Source organism: Corvus brachyrhynchos, unplaced genomic scaffold (assembly GCF_000691975.1).
Source record: "Corvus brachyrhynchos isolate BGI_N302 unplaced genomic scaffold, ASM69197v1 scaffold83, whole genome shotgun sequence".
Taxonomy (NCBI): Eukaryota; Metazoa; Chordata; class Aves; order Passeriformes; family Corvidae; genus Corvus; species Corvus brachyrhynchos.
The window spans coordinates 8,878,113-8,897,993 of record NW_008238464.1 but is presented as its reverse complement, the minus strand read 5'-3'; the positions used below and the strand labels follow the sequence as shown (position 1 = coordinate 8,897,993).

At 35.2% G+C, this 19,881-nt stretch overlaps 1 protein-coding gene across 4 annotated transcripts in view; it reads left to right on the top strand.

The window, feature by feature from the left end:
• Positions 1–19,881, top strand: part of MYO16 (myosin XVI) — a 371,250-nt gene that overhangs the window by 275,107 nt on the left and 76,262 nt on the right. For all 4 annotated transcript variants that reach the window (XM_017737061.1, XM_008635875.2, XM_017737062.1 and 1 more), the window contains exons 24-27: positions 6,488–6,563; positions 9,128–9,303; positions 13,589–13,669; positions 13,934–14,139. In XM_017737061.1, the coding sequence (XP_017592550.1) occupies positions 6,488–6,563; positions 9,128–9,303; positions 13,589–13,669; positions 13,934–14,139 (539 nt within the window). The remainder of the gene's footprint in view (positions 1–6,487; positions 6,564–9,127; positions 9,304–13,588; positions 13,670–13,933; positions 14,140–19,881) is intronic.

The following is a 19,881-nucleotide window of genomic DNA, read 5'->3' as shown; positions in this document are numbered from 1 at the left end:
TATGCTTTATGAAAATTGTTAAAGGATGAGGCTTTTAAATATATCAGGATTTATTGGCACTCAAAAATAAGAGTTTCATATATAAAGTATCAATATAGTTTTGCAGGTTTTGAGACCCATTTTTATAGTCTGATATCAATTAAATGGGTCTCAAGTAAGTGCAGTGTAAAGCCATCTTACCCTGCACTGTTGCCTTCAGAGATCTGCAAATTTAAAATGAGGGGCTCTCACTTACCACGGTTTTCACTGAATTTCACTCCGTTAACTTGATAAAGCTTCTCCGTATTTACATGAAAGATGAATCAGACCTAGATGTTAGAGAAAGAATTACCAATAAATTGTGACAGGTAATCAGACATAAAAGTCTTCACTTCTAGCATTAATCATTTATGTTCAGGTGATGTGTCTAGGCTGGCAGTTGAGGAGGAAGTCACACTGAATGCAGCAGGCTGTGTGTTAGAACGTGAAGGCAAACATCCTGATTTCTCTGGGTAACAAGAGTTGTAACTGCAATGTAGTTCACAGCCAGTTTTAAAGAGCTGCTACTCTGAGGCAACTAGGGAAAAAAAAAGCTAATATTCTATGTTGGCCCTGGTATGAACCTCTTATGACTCTTGTAATTTGGGCTTATTTTTATCAATTGTGTATGGATGTAGGTCAAAGTCCAGAATGAGCTGGATTAATTTCTTTACTCAGACATGCGCAGTAGCTATTTTAGCAACTCAGAAGTGCAGTTAAACTGGAAAATGCAGTAATTAAAAATACTTCCTCACTGAAAAGACCTACTTTTGTATATTTAATTGAGATTGACAGACAGCTTTTTTGTGAACAAAAGTGATATATCTAGCTTTATATTATGAGATAATTACAGATGATACAGATGTGTCCATGCAGTTTTAAAGACCTCTAATATGTTCATATATTCTGAAATTTTGTGTCAGGATACTCATAAAAAAATAATCTTTTCTTCCACTATAGAGTCTTTTTGATTGATTGTAACATGAATTGGGAGGTATTTCCCATTCCCTTAAGCTTCATGCTCAGCAACTTTTCCTAAGACTAAAATTGCCATATTATTGACCCAAGCACAATGAGCCTTAGACCATCCCAGAAAAGGCAGTACTGAGAGAAAAAGAGAAGAGATAATGGGTCAGAAGTAAAGGAAAGAAAGCACGAGGTTGAAGTGAGACAAAGAACGGACATGAGGCTCAAAGTAACATGTAAGGGGGGGAAAAAATTCCAAATAATTTGGAATCACCGCTTGATTTTCTGGCTGAATGAATACTTTAAGAAAGTCTGCGTGTATGATACAATTCTGAGAGACCTTGGATTTTTTTCTTATTTTCTTGTCTGTTTTGGAGGGAAGAAAGAGGAAACAATATGCACAAGTTAGCTTCTGCACATGTAAGAAATCAGATATTTTAGTTGAATCTGAGAGTGAATATTGTTTCACAAAAATGTGACAGAATGATCCAGTGGAAAAGAGAAAATTAATTTTGTCTCATTTCTCTCGAATTTTGCTATTATGCCTGAACAAGATTAAATCTGTCTGTTTCTGCATGGGCAATATGATATATTGCTTGTGAACACACACGAACACATGCTTAGCAAAGGCCACTGTGAGCATCAGTACTTTATCATACCAAGTATTTTACTTTATCTCCCAGTTTTAATTTTACAGCTGAACAGAATCCTACAATGCCTTGACACATTATGAGTCTTTTCTAAGAGCTGTTTAATGTTTTGGTATCTGAGTGCTGTAAGACAGAAAGCTTATCTGTTTTGTTCAGGCAGACGGTAGAAGAGAATGATCTAGGGGTTTTATGACTTAAATAAAAAAATCCTGGTGAAAGGCTTTATCTGAATTTTGTTTAACACATTTCTTTGAACACTGGCAGTCTGATTTCTTCCAGAAAAATTCTGCTCATCTGGGGCATTGCTTTGTTTCTGATGCCTGATATGAATGTGAGTATCCCGAGATGCTTCTCGCAGAGACTATCTGTGGGGGAAGAGGCACACACTACACCTTGCAAGCTTGCCTTGAGGTAGCAAAGGGCTTTATGGGTCCATCTGACCATCAGCTGAAACTATCCTGAGAATCTGTAATACTGAATGTTTAGGCTCTTTTATTGATAACATTAATATTTACATTGTGGGCTCTCACTTAAGGAAGGGCTTCACATGAATTATATCTTTGAACTGTTGGGCATGTCAGTAGCCATGATTTTTGAATAACATTTCAGTCATTGAACTTTCTCAAGGACTCAAAGTTCTTTATTTTTGAAAATTTTAGGGAAGAATTAACATATCAATAAGTAAATCAGAAATATATTGTCTTAGCACATTGCCAAGAGACTCAGCTTTACCTAATAGTGGTATTTAACATACCGGTATTTGAGATAATGATCTATTTGCCCCATTGTTCATGTGATCTGAATAATACATTATCATAATTTAAGGTTTCTGCTGTTTAAATTAAACTTGAATTTGCAAATTAGATAAGCCCCTTGTCACTGTTTGCCTTTCTACTGTTTTGGCTCATCCTACTGTAATAAACCGACCAGACATAAAGACCAACTTTTTTGCTCTATAATCCAGTGCACATAATGTTCCTTTAAGTGCAGATCAGCGTCTTTCATTTCTCAGCTACCTGTGTATCAAAAATACATCTCAGCTGTCAGCTCACCTTCACCAAGGCAGTCTTCTCTGAAATGCCTTGTATATCCCAGGCAGACTCTGAAACTGAACCTCTAAATCAAAAGACAAAAGGAGATGGATTAATCAATAAGGATGCTTTCATTTTCTCTATTTTTTCCTCAGGCTGAATCCCCAGACACAACAATCAAAGCAATCTTGTCTAAGCTGTACCAAGGCCTATAAAGGCTACTTGACATAGATTCTGGTTCTCACACAGGCGTGACAGTCATGCTTTTTTCTCCCTTTCTCTCTCTATTTCTTTCTTTAAGTACTCTTGATTTGGGATTCTCAGTTACAGGAGAAAATGATAAAACACTTCCCCCCACCCTTCTATTTTGTTTCCAAATACTTCCTTCTTTCAAAATGCTATTCTTTCAAAGTGTTAGAGTAAGACTTAACAGACTATAAAATTATTTAGCTCACTCATTGCTTAACAAGGCTTGTTTTGGGAGGTTGATAAACCCAGTGATCCTTAAAAAATGTCACATGCAAGCATATCACTCACATTCAAGTACTGGCAGAAAATTAGAAACTGCAAGTGTCTCTCTGTGCACTAAATTGTCCTTGGACAGGTTATCAAAAATTTCTCTTTTACTACATGAACTAATTATTTTCTTATTAACTAAAATTTAAAACACAGGCAAAAGTGTGAGTTTCTGAGTTACATTTTGCTACTAAAATAGTAAAATTTTCCTTTTTAACTACGAATGCAGCCAAATTGTTCTTATTATTCCAGGTGGCGTCTTCCTAGCTTGTTTTAGGGTTCCTGCCAAATCTGCCATTAACCATGAGCTTTTTTGGCCTATCACAAGATATGAAAATTATTTACCAAAAAAAGAAGAGTATTTTAAGGAATTGATGAAAACTATGTGTAAAGGTGGTCCTGTTGATAAAGTATATTGGGATATCCAATAAACTTGGAGAAAATCCCTTAAGCGAGGCAGATGTTATGAGAGAGGATACTTTAGTTCAGAAGAAAATATGCACACTCTTCTGATTTTCTGGCATGAAGATAATTAACGAAGCAAAGAGGAAAGAATATGTAACAAGGTAAGAGGAATATGCAGTTCCCAAAGTCAGTTCGGTGCATATCTGATGAGTGTCCTGTTTCTAGGTGTTTTACCTCTTACTTGTATCTGGTACTTCTCATGGTATTAAAACCAGCTATGCCAACTTAAATGACCAGAAAACAGGTTCAAAACAAATAAAATTGAGGTTTTTATATCATACTTAGCAATTAGTGAAACTCCTTGACCCAGAGTCTTAAAAGGTGCTGGAAATGCTAATGAGTTCTGGAAAGAGAGATTTGAGCAGGAAATGCAGGTCAAGAGATTCTAAACAAAGAGGTGAGATACAGCCTGCAGGACAAGCACCTTCATGGGCAGAGCCCTGAAAGCTCAATGTTAAGCTCTCTTCCTTTATGAACTTAAATTTAGAAGGAAAGCAACTCCCTTTCTTGTTTTAATCTCTTACAGTGAAAGAAATGTAGTGTGGAGCAGCACACTTTTTTTTTTTTTCTTTAATAAAAATAGCTCAGCTATTCAGATAGTATATAAAGGTCTTGTTTCCTTTGGCTAACACAGACACATAGGTTTGCATACTGTCTACTCCCAAAAAGTTCATCACGTAAAGCAACATAAAGCAAACAACTGCAATAAATGGAAGTGACAATAAGGAGTATGTTTTATAATACTGGACCCATGATCTCAGTGAGTGCACATTTCCTGTCTAAAGCATGCCATATTTGCTTGTTTTTGTCTCCTCAGAATAGCTATCCACTGTGTTTGAGTACCAGCCAGTGCAGAGTTTGGGCCAGGTTTATTTAAGAAACACAGTGGAAGAAAGCTGAGGGAAATAGATGGGCTTTAGGTTGCATGTAGGTTGGCATCTCTGATGAGGGCAAGATTAAATTAACGAAATTGTCAGCTAGAAAAGGACTTATTTCTTTTTCTATTTTGTGGGACTAGCAATGACTATGGAACCCTAGAGTGTCATTTCATTGAGTCAGTTTTCATGTCTTTAGGCAGTGAATTAATTTACCAAGTCTATGGGAAAATTGTTAAGAGCGTTAGCAATTTCCTCATAAAAGGGAATCCTCCTAACTTTTATCTATTTTATGTGATATGAAATATGTCTTATAAATATAGTTCTAGAAGTTTGTGATGTATTATACCAGCATCAATACTGAAACTTCTCCCTGTTTCAATCTAGGCATTTAATCATAATATGCTATCTCCCACTGCTGTACTTACCTACTCTTCCCACCAATACTAATTCTCTTCTTCTAATTTAGTCAAAGCCCAAGACACTCAATTAGGAACTGACATTATGGATTTGTCATATAAGTTCTGTTAATTACCTTTTATGGTATGGTACAGCATTCATGTTGAGTACACTAAAAGCATTTAATAGTATACTTAAAGTATTCTAATAGTTTGCTAACTGTGTTGTATGTTCTCAGGAAATGCAATTAGAAAATACATAACATTGCATCTGTCATGGAAAAGAATCATAATTCCCTTGTTATACCTTTTTCATGTCAGATGGCATGGTAATTACATCATTTGACAATTACTCACTCTAACAGTTTATACACTTCCAAGTCATATAATTTCTTTTGTGAGCAAGATAGCATTGCATAATTGTCAAATGACCCAATGGAAAATTAATGCACTGATTAGTGTTACTAATCTTAATTATATATTTACAGCTTTATTAAATGTACAAGGATAAAATTTCCCCAAATACCTAAGGGGTTTAGGATATAGATCCAATACAAAAAATTAAAGGCTTTAGATAGAAACATGGTCCCAAGGTAAATAAAACTGAACTATATTCTAAGTTCCTATTAGTACCTGCCTAATCATGCTTGTACTGAAATCTGTAATTTTCTTCTTTTTTCACTTAACAGTTCCCTTTGGGTTCTACTGCTGTGCAAGCCAGAGCTTCTTATATCCAAAGTCTGTAAATTAGCTAGTTGTTTGTCTTCCATCCCCATACAAAGTTAAGAAAACCAAAACAAAACAACTGTGCTTGGTGACTGCTTCCTTGTCTTAGTGCTTCTTTTCTATACAGTGTCTTCAGGGATGGGCTCAGTACTAAAAGAGACATTTGGTTGTATTTCTTCATTTTGGATTTACCCTTAGGACCTCTGGCTAGAACTCGGACTTTGCTCAATTTTTAGAGTGCCAACCGCATGTGTTATAATTTATCTGCAGTCAGATGACAGATGCAGGCACAACCCAACTGTCTGTTCTTGAGATCATGACATCAGGCAACTGAGGTGACCCAAAATCCTTATGGGTGTAGTTGTTAGAAACTTGAATGGGATTTGTGCATAACTGATAGACTGGACTTGCCTCCAAAGGATATGTTTGGAACTTGTCCTGCGTGTGAGCTGGGACTCAGATTGCTTTGTCATGGTTGGTGGGGACAGTTTCCCATTGGCAAGGAGATCTGTGATCTGGAAGTGACTTGTTCACCCTACAGGGAAAGCAATGTTTAGGGCTCTGTCTCCTGCTTTACAGTGCATATTTGATTCAAAGCCTTGCATTGTGGAAATATTTTAAAATCAGTCCACTGAAATTTCTGTATAGTTGCAGAGGCACATAGTGTTCAACAACCGGTTCTTCTGGTCAATATTGTTCGCACTTAGAAAATGCCAAAAGATACTACCTGGTGCCAGCCTTTAACTGTAGAGTGGAAATAAGCATAGCTTCATTTCTACTGCTGTGAGATTTATAAAAGATGCATTGGTCATGACTAATGATGTCACAATATTCTATTATAGGTTACATATGAAATTGCTGGTGCGATAGAAAAAAATAAAGATTCCCTTTCACAAAATCTCATATTTGTAATGAAAAGTAAGTAAATGCTTTTGTGATTACTGTTGTTAGAAATCAAGATATTATGACTCGATTTTAATTTTCGTTTTAGTTTTAAGAGACATTTATATATTTTTTATTTCCAGTAAGAAAAAGTCACCCTCATCTTTATGAAGTGTGTACATACAGTATTGTTTGAAATATGCTCTAATTTAAAAGCTTTTAGATTCATGAACATAAAGCATCTTTATCATGTGATGAGATGTAGAGAACAAGAAGGTGTAGTATGATAGGTGAGAATGACTTACAGAAGACAATGAGTATGAACGAAAGCAAAAATAAAGCTCAGAAAATAGGGAAAGGAAATTAGGCTCCCAAAATCATAGAGGCTGCAGTGGGATGTGCTCCACTGCTCAAGTACCCTTCTAAAAGCAGTAACTTGTGGGCGTTCTTATGTTTTTCAGTGAACAGATATAAATGTCCATTGAAATGCAAAATTAAATGCCTTTCGGTGTGCATATTGTAAAATTATGCCTAATAATGCAGTTAATTAATTAATTAATTAATCATAATTGGATTAATAAAAACCTGTATCATTTCTCCTTTCTCTGAAGAAAACCAAAACATTTTCCTCAGGGAAATTCCAGTGCACCCTGAGGTGTAATTTGTCTTCTCTCCAACCACTGTAGTGTCTTTCACTTAATATATTATGTACTTATATTTCCTTCCTTAGAAATAGGGGCCTGCCTGAGTTTTAGCAATTTTACTGTAATATTAGCCTAGCTCCCTAGTAAAATAATTGATGCATTTTAAACACAAAAAGTGTACATTCAGAATGAAGAAAGAAATGAAAGAAATTTTCTTGAATATAATCCTAAGAAAGTATGACAACTTCCAGTATGTTCAATGAGAGAGAGCATTCTCCCATTCCCTCACATAGTCTCTTTCTGCACTTTCATTGCTATTTTGTGTAATCAGCTATGCAACTGTTAAAAGGCAAGAATGGAGGATTGGATTGGGTATAAAAAGTTTAATATGATGAGGGTGACTATATATACAACTGAGGAGTCATAATAACAACAATTAAAAGTAATGGAAAAATTCTGTGAGCAGAATATTTACTAGCATGTAAGTCACTTAAGGGCTAAGTTCCATCTTTTTTAAGTGACTTAGGCTTAAAACCTGTTGACTGTCAGTGACATATTTCCCTCAGAGTCAGTTTCATAAGCTGTGTAGGTGTATAACTTAAGTGCATGCTTCCTTTGATTTTCATTGAATTTTGTTTCCTCAATCAAAACTTTTAACTATAATAACATTAAAGTAATATGTATATATATGTAAGAATGTGGAACATACCTGCCTGAAAATTATCAGAAGAGAATACTGACATAGGATATATCTGTTTTAATTTGAAAGGCGTAATTTCTATGCCTCTCCTAATCCTACTTACTATATTTTAAACATTTTAAACATTTAAACATATTGATGCCCACTGATTGTGCTGAAATAATTTCAATTATCTACTTCAATATCTTCCTCATCATTTTAATGCCCTTGTTAAGTGAGGAATAGTAATCTCCACAGAAAAAGGGAAACAAATGTATTGCATTTAAGCATACAGTAAGATACCTTTAAACAGTTATTAAAGAACAAACTGAGGATTTTTGCCTGCCATGCTAAACTGTTATTTATGATGCTTATTCCATTCATCTTTCTGGTTTTGGGGTTTTTTTGTTTATTCATATGATGGGTGTGATCATAATGCCAATTTGCTAGTTCTTAAAAAAAAAAAGTAACAAGAATTCAGGATGGTTAAGGATGTAGCACACAACGGGTTCTTAACACTTATTGGTGCTGTGGTAGTACGAGCAATTGTCATGTTCATCTTAAAAACCCTGTGGCCATAAATTCATAAAGGATAATTAGACTGAAATTAGGATAAAATATACTATCTGTCTTAAAATTCAGATTTTTTTTTAAAAAGCACCTCTTGGAAGTGTATTTATTTTGTAAAAATAATAATATATATGCATGGAATTGTCTTTTTTCTGTAAATGTTTTTAAGTGTTGTCTCGATGTAGAAAAACCCAATTTTCTACAGTTCTGTCCTTTGCCTTGCCTTTTTTTAAAATCCCTTCTCATATTTTGGGTATATATAATTCTTCAGTGCAATGAGTGTCTATAATTTATTTCTGTTAAGTGCCCTGATTGTTTCTAAATACTACATGTTAGGAAATTGTGCAAAACTGATGTCTTACATTGCTATAATAGATGCATAAACTGGGAGTCTGTAATGGAATGAAATTCAGAGGTGATGATCCCGTAAGTAATTAAGTTTAGACAGATCAGTCTGAAAGGTTTTGGTTTATGCCCTCTATTTGTTCAGCACAGGACCTGAATATGTTAAAAATACTGTTGCTATTTTCAGATATTGAATGTTCTTTGATAACGTTGATAATGCTCCTTTTTTGGTTTGTCCGTTTGCTTTAGGTTTACATATGTAATTCTCTCCTACTGCATGTCTTTTTACTGACAAATGCAACATATATAATTTTCTAGCTTGTATTTTATCTTCATGCATTTCTTTCTTTTTTTATTTTCAGCTAGTGAAAACGTGGTCATCAATCAATTGTTCCAGTCCAAACTGACACAAACTGGATCACTTGTTCCTCCATATCATTCCCTTAAAATCAAAGGATGTAAAGCAGCCTTGCTCAGTAAAAAAACATCTGTAACCTGTCCAAGTGGAGAAGCAAAGAAGTATATTGAACTCAGCAAGGTAGAAATCTAGGATTCTTTGCTCCTTGAAGATTTTTCTGTTATTTTGTCATTTCTGAAATCATAGTGTTCTCTGCTTCGTTCTCTGTAGTTATTAAGCTATTAAAATAATTTAGTACTTAGTATCAACACTAAAGCAGCAAAAGTGAGAAAAGGTTCTAATTTACGAACACTAATAATTCTGATTCAAGAATCTCTTTCTTGGTCTCTTTGAGCAGAAGGTCAGAGAAGATGATGATGCCCTTCAAGCCTGAATCATTCCATGATTTCCTGGTTCCAGGGTTTATTAGCAATAAGTGCAATCGTATGAATTTTTGGCTGTATTGGAACACTTCTTTGTTTTGTCTCCTTGACTGACTTTATGATTAATAGTTGAGTAAATTAAGACATAGAAAATGCAAAAATAAAATCTTAATGTATTTATTATATCAACATGAGAAGATTTCTGGTTTGCTAAATACAGTTTTGTGTGGTTTTGTATGAAGATCAAAATTTAAATTTTGGCTGACATTGTTATTTTAAATGGTCTCTTATATGTAAATTTTCCCAGGCAATTTGAAACCAAATCAAACTCTCCTCATTACTGAACTTGTCTCTTTTCCTGCTAGCTAAGTCAGACAAAAAAGTTAAAAAAAAAATAACCCAAACACCAACAAACAAACAAACAAATAAACAAAAAAAAAAAAAAAGAGGGGAGCAGGAGGGAAACTTTGAAGATTATCAGAAAATTAATTGTTTGTGTCACATGGAACATCTCTCTTGAAGAGAAATAATGTGATTTATGGAGTTAATTCATGACAGAGCTTTGGAATTCATCCTTCTAGAAAAGAAGCATGCACCTCTATTTTTGCTTTACAGCTGCATAAAATTGATTCTGTCACGGGATTAAGGAGCCTGTTCTCATGTGTCATTGTGGAAGGCTTTGTACATCCATAGAATAGCAATGGGACTTTCCTTATAGTCCCCCTGCTGATAGCAGCATAATTCCTGACTACAGTTCTTGTCAGTAATCTCAGTGGAAAAAGTTAAGTTGAAGTGAATGGTGTTGGTTTAAGGCTATATTTAGCAAACAGCTGAGGCATTACAAGGTGCCTTTAGGTGCCTTTCCACTGTAGTAACAGCTTCCTTGATGAAGCTTCCTAAGGATGTGAAGAAGATCCTAGTCCCCTACATGGGAGGAAGTATGAAGAGCACATCTAAGTTAGAAGCCTAATCAAACCAGGGCAAAACACTGCATATTTGGGATCTCTGAAATTATGCTGGTTTTGACATATCCAGAATAGCTTTTAACCTGTAGTTACTCTTTTGAGAGACAGAAGACTTATTCAATTCCTTTGGGGAAGCATGATATCTGAAGTCAGAAATTTCAGTTTCAGTGAGAATGCTGTAAACCTTTAGGTTTCCCACCTTTAGTTGGAAGGTGGGAAAAATTTCGTTCTTCATCTGTCTGCAGAGACAAGGATGGCTTGGCTTCTCAAACACAGGCTTTGAGAAGGGCTGTGCAGGCGAGACAGAACACTGCATTGTTTGTAGATACTGTTGGCCTAATTTGAGCAAGTTAGTGTGCTGCCCTGCAGGATTGGAGCAGAACTTTAGGAATCTAAGCTGTTCCAGTGGCAAAAGGCAACACTTGTTTCTTTTTAATAGGTACTTAATGCAGTAGCTGGAAGTAGATAAGTGCTTAAATTCAATTATGGATCAAGCCCACATCTATAACTGTGGTGTCCCAAATAGTTTCTTCCCTTTTTCAATATAGACTTGAAAATATGCAGTGATGGACAGTGATGGAAATAATTTTGGGGTTGTTATCGTATTACTATAATTGGAAATGCAATGTAAGGGGCTTTTTCTTATCAGCTTAGAATTAAAATTATTGTTTGTTGGAAAATCATAACCACTGCATTTTTAGTGGAGTTTATCCAGAGGTTAAAGGCAACAAAGCGAAGGAAAAAAAATAAAGAAGAGGAGGGGGAGAAGGAGAAATATTAAGGTAAAAATTATCAACCAGAGACTGACATTCCTTTTATTTCTGAAATTTGAGTCACAACATACATCACACTGTAGGCAGTAAGAAACATAAAATGAAAGGTACATGTGGTACTATATATGGGCAGTCATCTAGATTCCATCATATCCAGGGAAGGGAAGTCGGGCAAGTTAAAGTCAAGTAGAAGTTTGTTGTGAGTCCCCTCCTCTTTCATCTTGTAACTGCAATCGAAGTTAATTGCTAGGTTATATAATTATAAATGTCTCTAAGTATGGCCATGTATCTGCTTACCTTTCCATAAATGACTCTGTTCTTGATGTTGAGCATGCTGGGACAAGTAAGGATAGCCTGCCTCTTTGAACTAACACTAGCATGGTAGGATCCAAGACAGCAATGCATCCATTCTAAGACAGACATGAACAGATCTGTTAGCTGGCCAGAAGTTTGGAGCACATAAGGAGTCATAGAATTTGGGGATGCCAGCTCAAGCCTCTGTGACTTAGGAAGATCACATCCCCTTTTTAAATAAAATATATCTTCAGTGACACTCTCACAACTCTTACTGACATCAGCTCTTGCTCCCTTGTTTTTCTGTAATCTTTTCCTGGTACTTATTTTGGCTCTGTTGTCTTCCCCTCACTTACTTTGGAAGAATTAGTATGTTTCAGAGTTCATACAGCAGAAGTCTTTAGAGATTTTTTCAGAGGAGATTTTAGCTTCTTAACAGAGATTACAAAATTACATATATGTGGGGTTTTTTTCTGTAGATTAGAGGTACAAGGTATTCCAATGTAAGGCTATATATTAGAGGGTAATAGAGAGGTACAGTTTTGGTGATACAGTCTTTTTCCTTAGCCCATAGCTGAAGACTGAAGATGTCCAAGTTTGGAGAGTTTGAATTAAGTTAGATTTTTGTCTTTGCCTTTTTCCTTTGTTTTCTCTCTCTCACTCTGAAACAAATATTTCTTTCCCATGGGAAGTCATATGTAACACAGATCAGGCAGGAATTTTATCATCTAAAGCGTTTTTGCTGGATCTCCAATGAAGTCAGGAAACAATCTTGGTCTATTGATTTAAATATTGAGAGAAAGGGGTGACAGCATTATCCATAGGTGGAGAAAATTCTATTTTGGTTATATTCCTCAGTTATTTTGTAAACTTTAACTGAAAACTGTTGTTGGCATGCTAGTGGTTTTTTTAATGAGAAAAAGTGGAACAAGCAGATCTCTTTTACTTTTTAGTTTTGAAGTTGAGGGTGAATTTGCCTTTAAAATATTACTGCATCCTAGTAAGTGAAATAAAAAAGAGCTCCAAAGTTTAGCATGGTGAGTAGAAAATTGCTTGCGCTACAATATTTTTGATGGCTTGAGTGGGCCAAACTGAGAAAATGTATGCTTTTTTGATAAAACTGGAAAAAGGAGTAGTCCAGAACATGCTGACTCAATAGAAAGGGATTTTTATGGGGTAAGTGGACTGAAGAAAGGTGATGGGAAAGTCAGAGGTGAAAAGGCAGTCATTGATAACGAGGTTTAAATCTCTCAAGGTTTGCCAAATCCTGGAATGCAATAATTTTGCCAGCTTTTCTGTAGAAATTTTAAGAAAAGTCCCTAAATTCTGAGATCACTTTTAGTATGATTATTGCCATTTTAGTCTCAAAGATAGGAAGTAGAGCAGTGAAAAATAAGTTCATTCTCCACTCCCAATTCTGATGTATAGGGTAACATTGGTTCTAATGAAATAGGAAGCTATTGATAATTTATGTTTCTAATGGGTGAAAATGTGTTTAAAAAAAAAAGTTTAACTGTGTTCATATGTGCAAGAAATGAGAAGAGTTTTTAAAAATATCTATATCATTGTTTTGCTGTCAAGATTTTTTTAAATGATCTTCGCTCATATTTACTCATTTAAACATCTGCCAAAGGCATACGGCATCTTCTTACAGCGTTACAGAATTATGCTGCATCTAGGCAGACTCTGCAGGATACTAACTGCACAACTCCTGCTTCTGCAACAGAGTTCCAAAACATATTGACATTGATTTGCCCAGTTATTTGTAAAAGGTATATTATCTTTATAATATATGTAGCTGCTTCTGAAATCAAAACTTACTCACCAGTCATGACTCTGCAAATACCTGAGGATATTTATCCACTTTCCCATTTCGTTCTGAAACTCAGTCCTTGTCTATGGCACAGTGTTTGTATAAATGTTTGCCTTCATTAGTAAACTGCAACAATGACAAAGGTGTACTGCCTATCTTGAGATAAAATTCTTGCATGTGTGGTTTTCTCTTCCACAGCTGCTGAAAAAGAAAGGAACATCCTCTTTTCTTCAGCGACTGGAACGAGGGGGCCCAACCACTGTGGCAGTACAGCTCAGGGTCAGTGAACATCTTACGGACAGAAATTTGCAAAAAAAGGACCAGACATTTTAAAGGCAGGATTACCCTCTTCAGATTGCAATGGAAGAAAGAAAAATCTTATGTTTGAGAAAGCCACTTGCATGATCTGGTGAAGCCTTTAGAGAAAAGATGTTTAAAAGTTAGGAAGAGCATATGTGTTGAACAATTGTCTTTGCTGCACAAGAATGAGTGATAATTGTTTGATTGTTTGATTGTTTGTATGTTTGTTTGTTTTTTCCCCAGAAATCACTTGCAGATATTATTGGGAAGCTGCAGAATTGCACACCACATTCTATTCATTGTATAAAGCCTAATAACTCCAAGTTGCCAGATACTTTTGATAATTTTTATGTGTCTGCTCAACTGCAGTATATTGGTGTCCTAGACATGGTCAAAATTATACGGCATGGGTATCCAATACGTCTCTCTTTCACAGACTTCTTGTCAAGGTAAATTCTTTCAAGTTCCATAAAACCTTTTTTCTTACCTTCTGTCATGCTCTGGTAGTGCTTGCAATGTTGTTTTGCTTATGAGTCTTCCAGACTTCTTTCAGAGAAAATCTTGTCTGCCTGCAGGGGGTGTAGGCTTGTTATTTTTTAATTGAAGGAATCATGAACTTTAGAAATATATTTATAAATTTACAAATTTATAAAATTTATATTGATATGTAGAAATATATTTATAAGGATCATCAGCAAAATTTATTAAGTTTTAAAAGTATGACATAAAAGAGCTATGTTTTTTTAATTTACAAAATATAAAATATTGCATATTGTGTGCAGGTAATTAAAAAGGAGAAAGAGAAATAGTCTAATTTTTCAGGTTTCTAGATGTAAATGTCATGGGTTTATTATTTGTATTTCATAGGCTAGGATTTGTTTAACCATGGTCATGAGTTACCAATGCTCATACCACAACTCCATTTTTACTATTGTTGTTAGAAATCAGTGACATACTGAATTAATGTGAAAAGACAAAAAGTCTGCTTCTGTCTGAAGATAAAATCTTGTTCCCCATTCCCAGTTCAGTATTGGGGTTTTGGGTCACTTATATTCTCAAAAGTTTCAGGAAAGAAAGAGGACTGTCTTGTCCAAGAAGTGTTTGTTTAGCAGCCTCATGCACTCAACACAAGCTCCTTCTCTCTGCATGTTCTGCTCCTTGATTGATATATCAACCAGTTATGACCTGGCCTTTGTACTACTTGACTTCTGAGAAACAGCATGAGAATGTCAGCTGCTTACACACGACTTTCACTTGTCTTCTTGGAAAAAGTTGTGGATGTTAAATTACTGCTTGGGCAGAAAGTTTTTCTCTCTGTAAATATTCAAAAAGTGAGGAGTAAAGGAGTTTACAATTCCATCTGTTTCATAAGTAAACTGTCTCTGTCCTACCACAATATTCATCCTCCAGAGTGAATCGAGCTGGACCAGCTGGCTGAGGAGAAGATGCACGTAATGGGAGATTTGGGAAAGCTTTCAGGTTCTGAAGTTGTTTGGGCATTCTCTATATAGCCATTTCTATATAACTGAACTGGACCTTCAAGGTACTGTTACATAAGCACAGTGCCACAATTTTTTTTACTGTTAGATCCTTACTGTGATTTCTGGCAGATATTTGCTTCCTTGCCACCCAGCTTTTTTCACTGCAATTACCAGATTCAGGCTGGGATTTACCACAGACCTAGGATCAATCCTGGTGGGCAATATGGAGGTTGCTGCTCTCTTTTGGAAGGTAAAGGAGATTAACCATGTGTACAAAGATAATTTTCAGTGCCAGAGAATGGCACTCTAACAGTATAGGCACAAGTCTGGCATATTTTCTTAATTTTGAGAAGTTTTGTTAAAAATATCATTTCAGTCGTTTTCATCCACACCTTTAAGCACCTCCCAAAGACAAATTTTTACATAAAAGTCTAGAGGACATCTGGTGTGTCACAATAAATATTTCTTTGCAGTAACAAGAGTAAAACAAGAATAGCAAAAAAAACCAACAATATGATGCCAGCAACATTTATGCTATTATTTTAAAGTATTCTACTTTTGTTACTCTGCATCTTTATCCCTTTTCCTCCACAGTAAATTACTTTTACAGGCTCTTTGCAGCTGAGCCCCTGCCATTTTTGCATATTTTCACCAGGTCATAATAATTTTATTGTTATACATAAAATGAATTAAACAGTGATGGGGCTAGCATGGTGTCACCAAAAATGAAGCTTGTTTTATAATATTCCCTGTGAATATATCTTGAATCTATTCAAAACTTAGCAATAATCACTCTGCATACAATCTCTCAATACTACTGAATTTTTAGATTTGTGTACAAATAGAAACACAGAGCTCTTGGTCCAGCAATATTGAAAAAGACCATCAGCATTGTGAAGCTTTTTATAGTAGCCATCCATGCCACACAGGCCATAGCTTATCTTCCTTTGTACAAGAGTGAATTTCTCACTTTAGTCACCATGACAAGTTAACCTTCGTATTCACATTCAGTGTATTTGCATAATTCTTTCCATTTAATCATTTAAGACTGTGAAATTGGCTGAAAGTATGAAATTTTTAAGCAGAAAATATATTATTAGACTGCATTTCAAAAGTACTGTCAGTTCTTAATGCTGTATGTTTTTTGAGCCAATAGACTACAGGTAAGAAAGAAATACTGAATTCAGAGATTATGAGTTACCTTTTCAAAAAGTTTCCTAAAAAGCTCTCACTTGTGTTACATCTCTGTATTGCCTTGGTAACTGGACAGGATATTTTTAGAAACCAGATCATTAGTTTTGTTGATGTTTTGTTAACTGTATTGGTCTTGTCTGTTCAGCCAAACTCTGGTCTTGTCTTACTATTCATTACTTGGAACGAGAAATTATTTTGTCATATTTCCATATAGGCTTACAGTCCTGAAGCTGATAGAGTTTTTCACCTTTCAAATTTTTATTTCCTTTGCTGTCAAACTGGTGGGTCTACTGTTCTAAAGAGAGTTTGTGGCTGTGATCCCAACTTGAATTCCCAAAAGATAGGGAATTATTATCCTCCCTCACTATCCCTGTAGTTTTTGTGCGTTTACTTTTTGGGTCTTCCTTATCATATAGGTAATGTGGTCAGAATTAAAAATAGTTATTAATTAAAAAAGTAAACCTCTTTTTTGCTGGCTTATAAGAATACAAGATGTTTGGATGTTTGTATTAGGGGACTTTGTGGCAAAGGGATGGAATATTGTAATATCTGGGTATTCTATCAGCAATCAGACAGTAGCAGTGCATTCTTAATTGGATGAATTCGAGTAAATTTCTATTGATATCTAATTAGGGATTAATATGGCTTGTCTTTAACATATTTAAGAGTTGCATTTGAACTCCTACAATGGTTTAAGGAGCGTAGCTAAAGAGAGGTCATATTTTGTAAGAGCATATCTTCCTGGGCTACAAAGATTAGTCATTATTTCTGTTGCTATCCTTTTGGATATACTGGTTCTGCTTCTGTCTTACCAAAATAAAAGCTGACAGTTGTGAGGTGAGCCCCTCAATCACCAAAGTTTGTTGATCAGAAGAGAAATCTTGTGGAAATCTTGGTTATTAAATGGAAGCTGTGACACTTACTCTCAATGAATATATAATAAAAATGAGAATTCATAAGGTCATATGCTATTAGATCCTGTAAAAATAGGATCATTAAGAAATCATATATATGATTTTAACAGATTTGCCAACTCCAGATGCAGTATTTCTGCTGAATTTACCTGCAGTGTTGGCTCAATTTCTGAAGCTCTATGAGCGGAGACAAGGATCAGTTTTTACTTTATCTTAAAAATAGAAAATTTGAGTAACATGCATTTTACATTCCTGGAAAAGTTCACCCATGTATTTTGCTTAGTATCTTCAGAATGGTTCTCAGTGAACTATATTTTTAAATTCTAGCTTTGCTCTTTAAGTCAAGGCAGTGGCACAAACAAATTTTTAAAGGGTTTAAAGTTTCCAATTTGCAGCCCAAATTGTACACATAGGTAAAGTATCCTCAAGTATCTTTTTTCCTGGAAGAAAGAAAACAGTAAAATAGCCATGGAATTAGGAACTGTCTGCAGATGGCTGTTTTTTTCCAATATTTAGTGTTTTGAAATCTTATTTAAAATATATCTAATTTTAAATTATTCTAATTTAAAATATATCTAGTTTAAAATAAGATATACAAAAAGCACATTAGTATAAACAGTAATTGTTTTTGTGGTTTTGTTAGTCAGTGCCATGGAAAAAGAAAAGTAAGTATCAAGTGTCTGCTCTGTTTCCAGTGCAGAGTAGGGCACAGAAACTCTCTGGTGCACAAACAGAGCCTCATTATACAAGCTTAATATCTAGAATCTAATCTCTTTGCATCAATTAATAAAATGGATCCTGGCTGACTTTTGTGTCATTCACCTCACGTGGTGCTCAAGGAAGACATGTAAAAGCCATTTGGAATATAAATTTTTAAAAGTAATTAAAGTGATCAAAGACCCATGAGGGAGTACAAGAATACAGCTGTTCAGGCATGTTCAGGTAAAAATGAGGCAATAAGATGCTCTGTTCCACTCCCTCTGAAAAATTGCTTTTGGTACCGTCCTCCTATGTAAACACTCCATGTTCTCTAAATTGAACTAGAAATTAAAATTAATGTTTCCTCTCTCTTTCTTCTTTAATGTTGTTCACCAAGTTGCTGAACTGTACCCAGTTCTTTTCTCTGTATTTCAGTTTCCTTGCCCAAGGAAGAATTTATGTGATACTAACTTAGAAACTGAGGTTCACATGTCCCATGTTCCTTGTGTCTGGGATATTGCTTAGCAGTGGAGACTGCAAGGTCCAGTTACGCAGGTCCTGAAATGAGACATCTGTTTTAGCCTTCCCTGCCAGTTAATAGGAACCACTCAGAGCTGTTGAAGCTCAGGATAACCTCTTTGGATTATTGGAACTGAGAAGCAAATTGAGCCTTTCACTTAGCAGATGAGAAAGGCAGGATTCCATTGGCAAATCCATGTTGTTCAGAAAGCCCAAATTCTTCTGTGATGTTGCTTGCATTTATTTCTGCACTTTCTTAGTGTTTCTTGGAGTTTCATTATTGTCTCTCAGGTTTCTAGATGGTCTTTCCTGGGTTTAATTCTATCATCCCACCCTTGTGTTTTCCATCATGGAGATCCCGTCCTACCTTCTGTTGCTGCTCACGGAAGAGCAGACAAAATTTCATAGTGTGAAGGAGAACACTGACGTCTGTATGTAGAGACATTTCTTACAGTATTGTTGCAAGAAGACATAAGTCACTAGAATGTTATGATTTACTATATCTAATAATCTTTTTAAATGGCTTAAATTACACTGGTCTAAACTTTAATTTTACCTAGGCTTATGCAGTCTGAAGTAGTTATTTATCCTGTTAAGACAGTGTCCGATGCTGGCTTGGAGGTACGATATCATACCTTCTTCCTTCTCATCCTCCTCCTCCTTGTCCTCTATCCTTTCTTCCTTCTTCTCTGCCTCATCTTCCTCCTCCTCTTCTTCTTTCCCTTCTTCCCTATCTTCCCCTCTTTTTCTCCTTCTTCTCCCTCCTTTCATAATCTAACCTCACTCTCCTATATGAATAAGGTAAAAATATCTAAATCACCACATGTAAGCTTTATTAAAAAAAAGGAAATACAGCTAACATTCTGATGATTTTTTGTTTTAAAGTAACTTCAAAGATGGCAAAACATCCATTTTAACAGGAAATACTAGGAAGGAAGAATATGAAACACAATGATAATGGATTCTTATGGTAATCATAGCAGTGAGAGTGAAACAAGTATGTTCAAAAACTGTTTTAATTACAGGTTTCCTCTGATTTTAGTATGAAGTTCTTCTTAATTTATTCTTCGAGCTACACTGAACTGCAGTTCCTGAGATCTGTACTTCTAGTCAGGGCAACATTCATTGATATTGAAATGCTCTAATAGTGGTATTTGCATCAAAACTTCAGCGCTTCAGAACACTAAATTATTATTAACTCTTTCAAATAATTGCTTAGAGATCATTCTGAAGAGATATCTTTTTTTCTCAGGAAAGATTATGTTAATGCTGATATCATTGTTTTGTCAAGTAATGTCTGTCCTTTTCCTATGAAGCCATTTTTAATAGCTGTTTTAATGTTTTCATCAAATTCGTGCTATCAGCTGATGATGTATTGCATAGA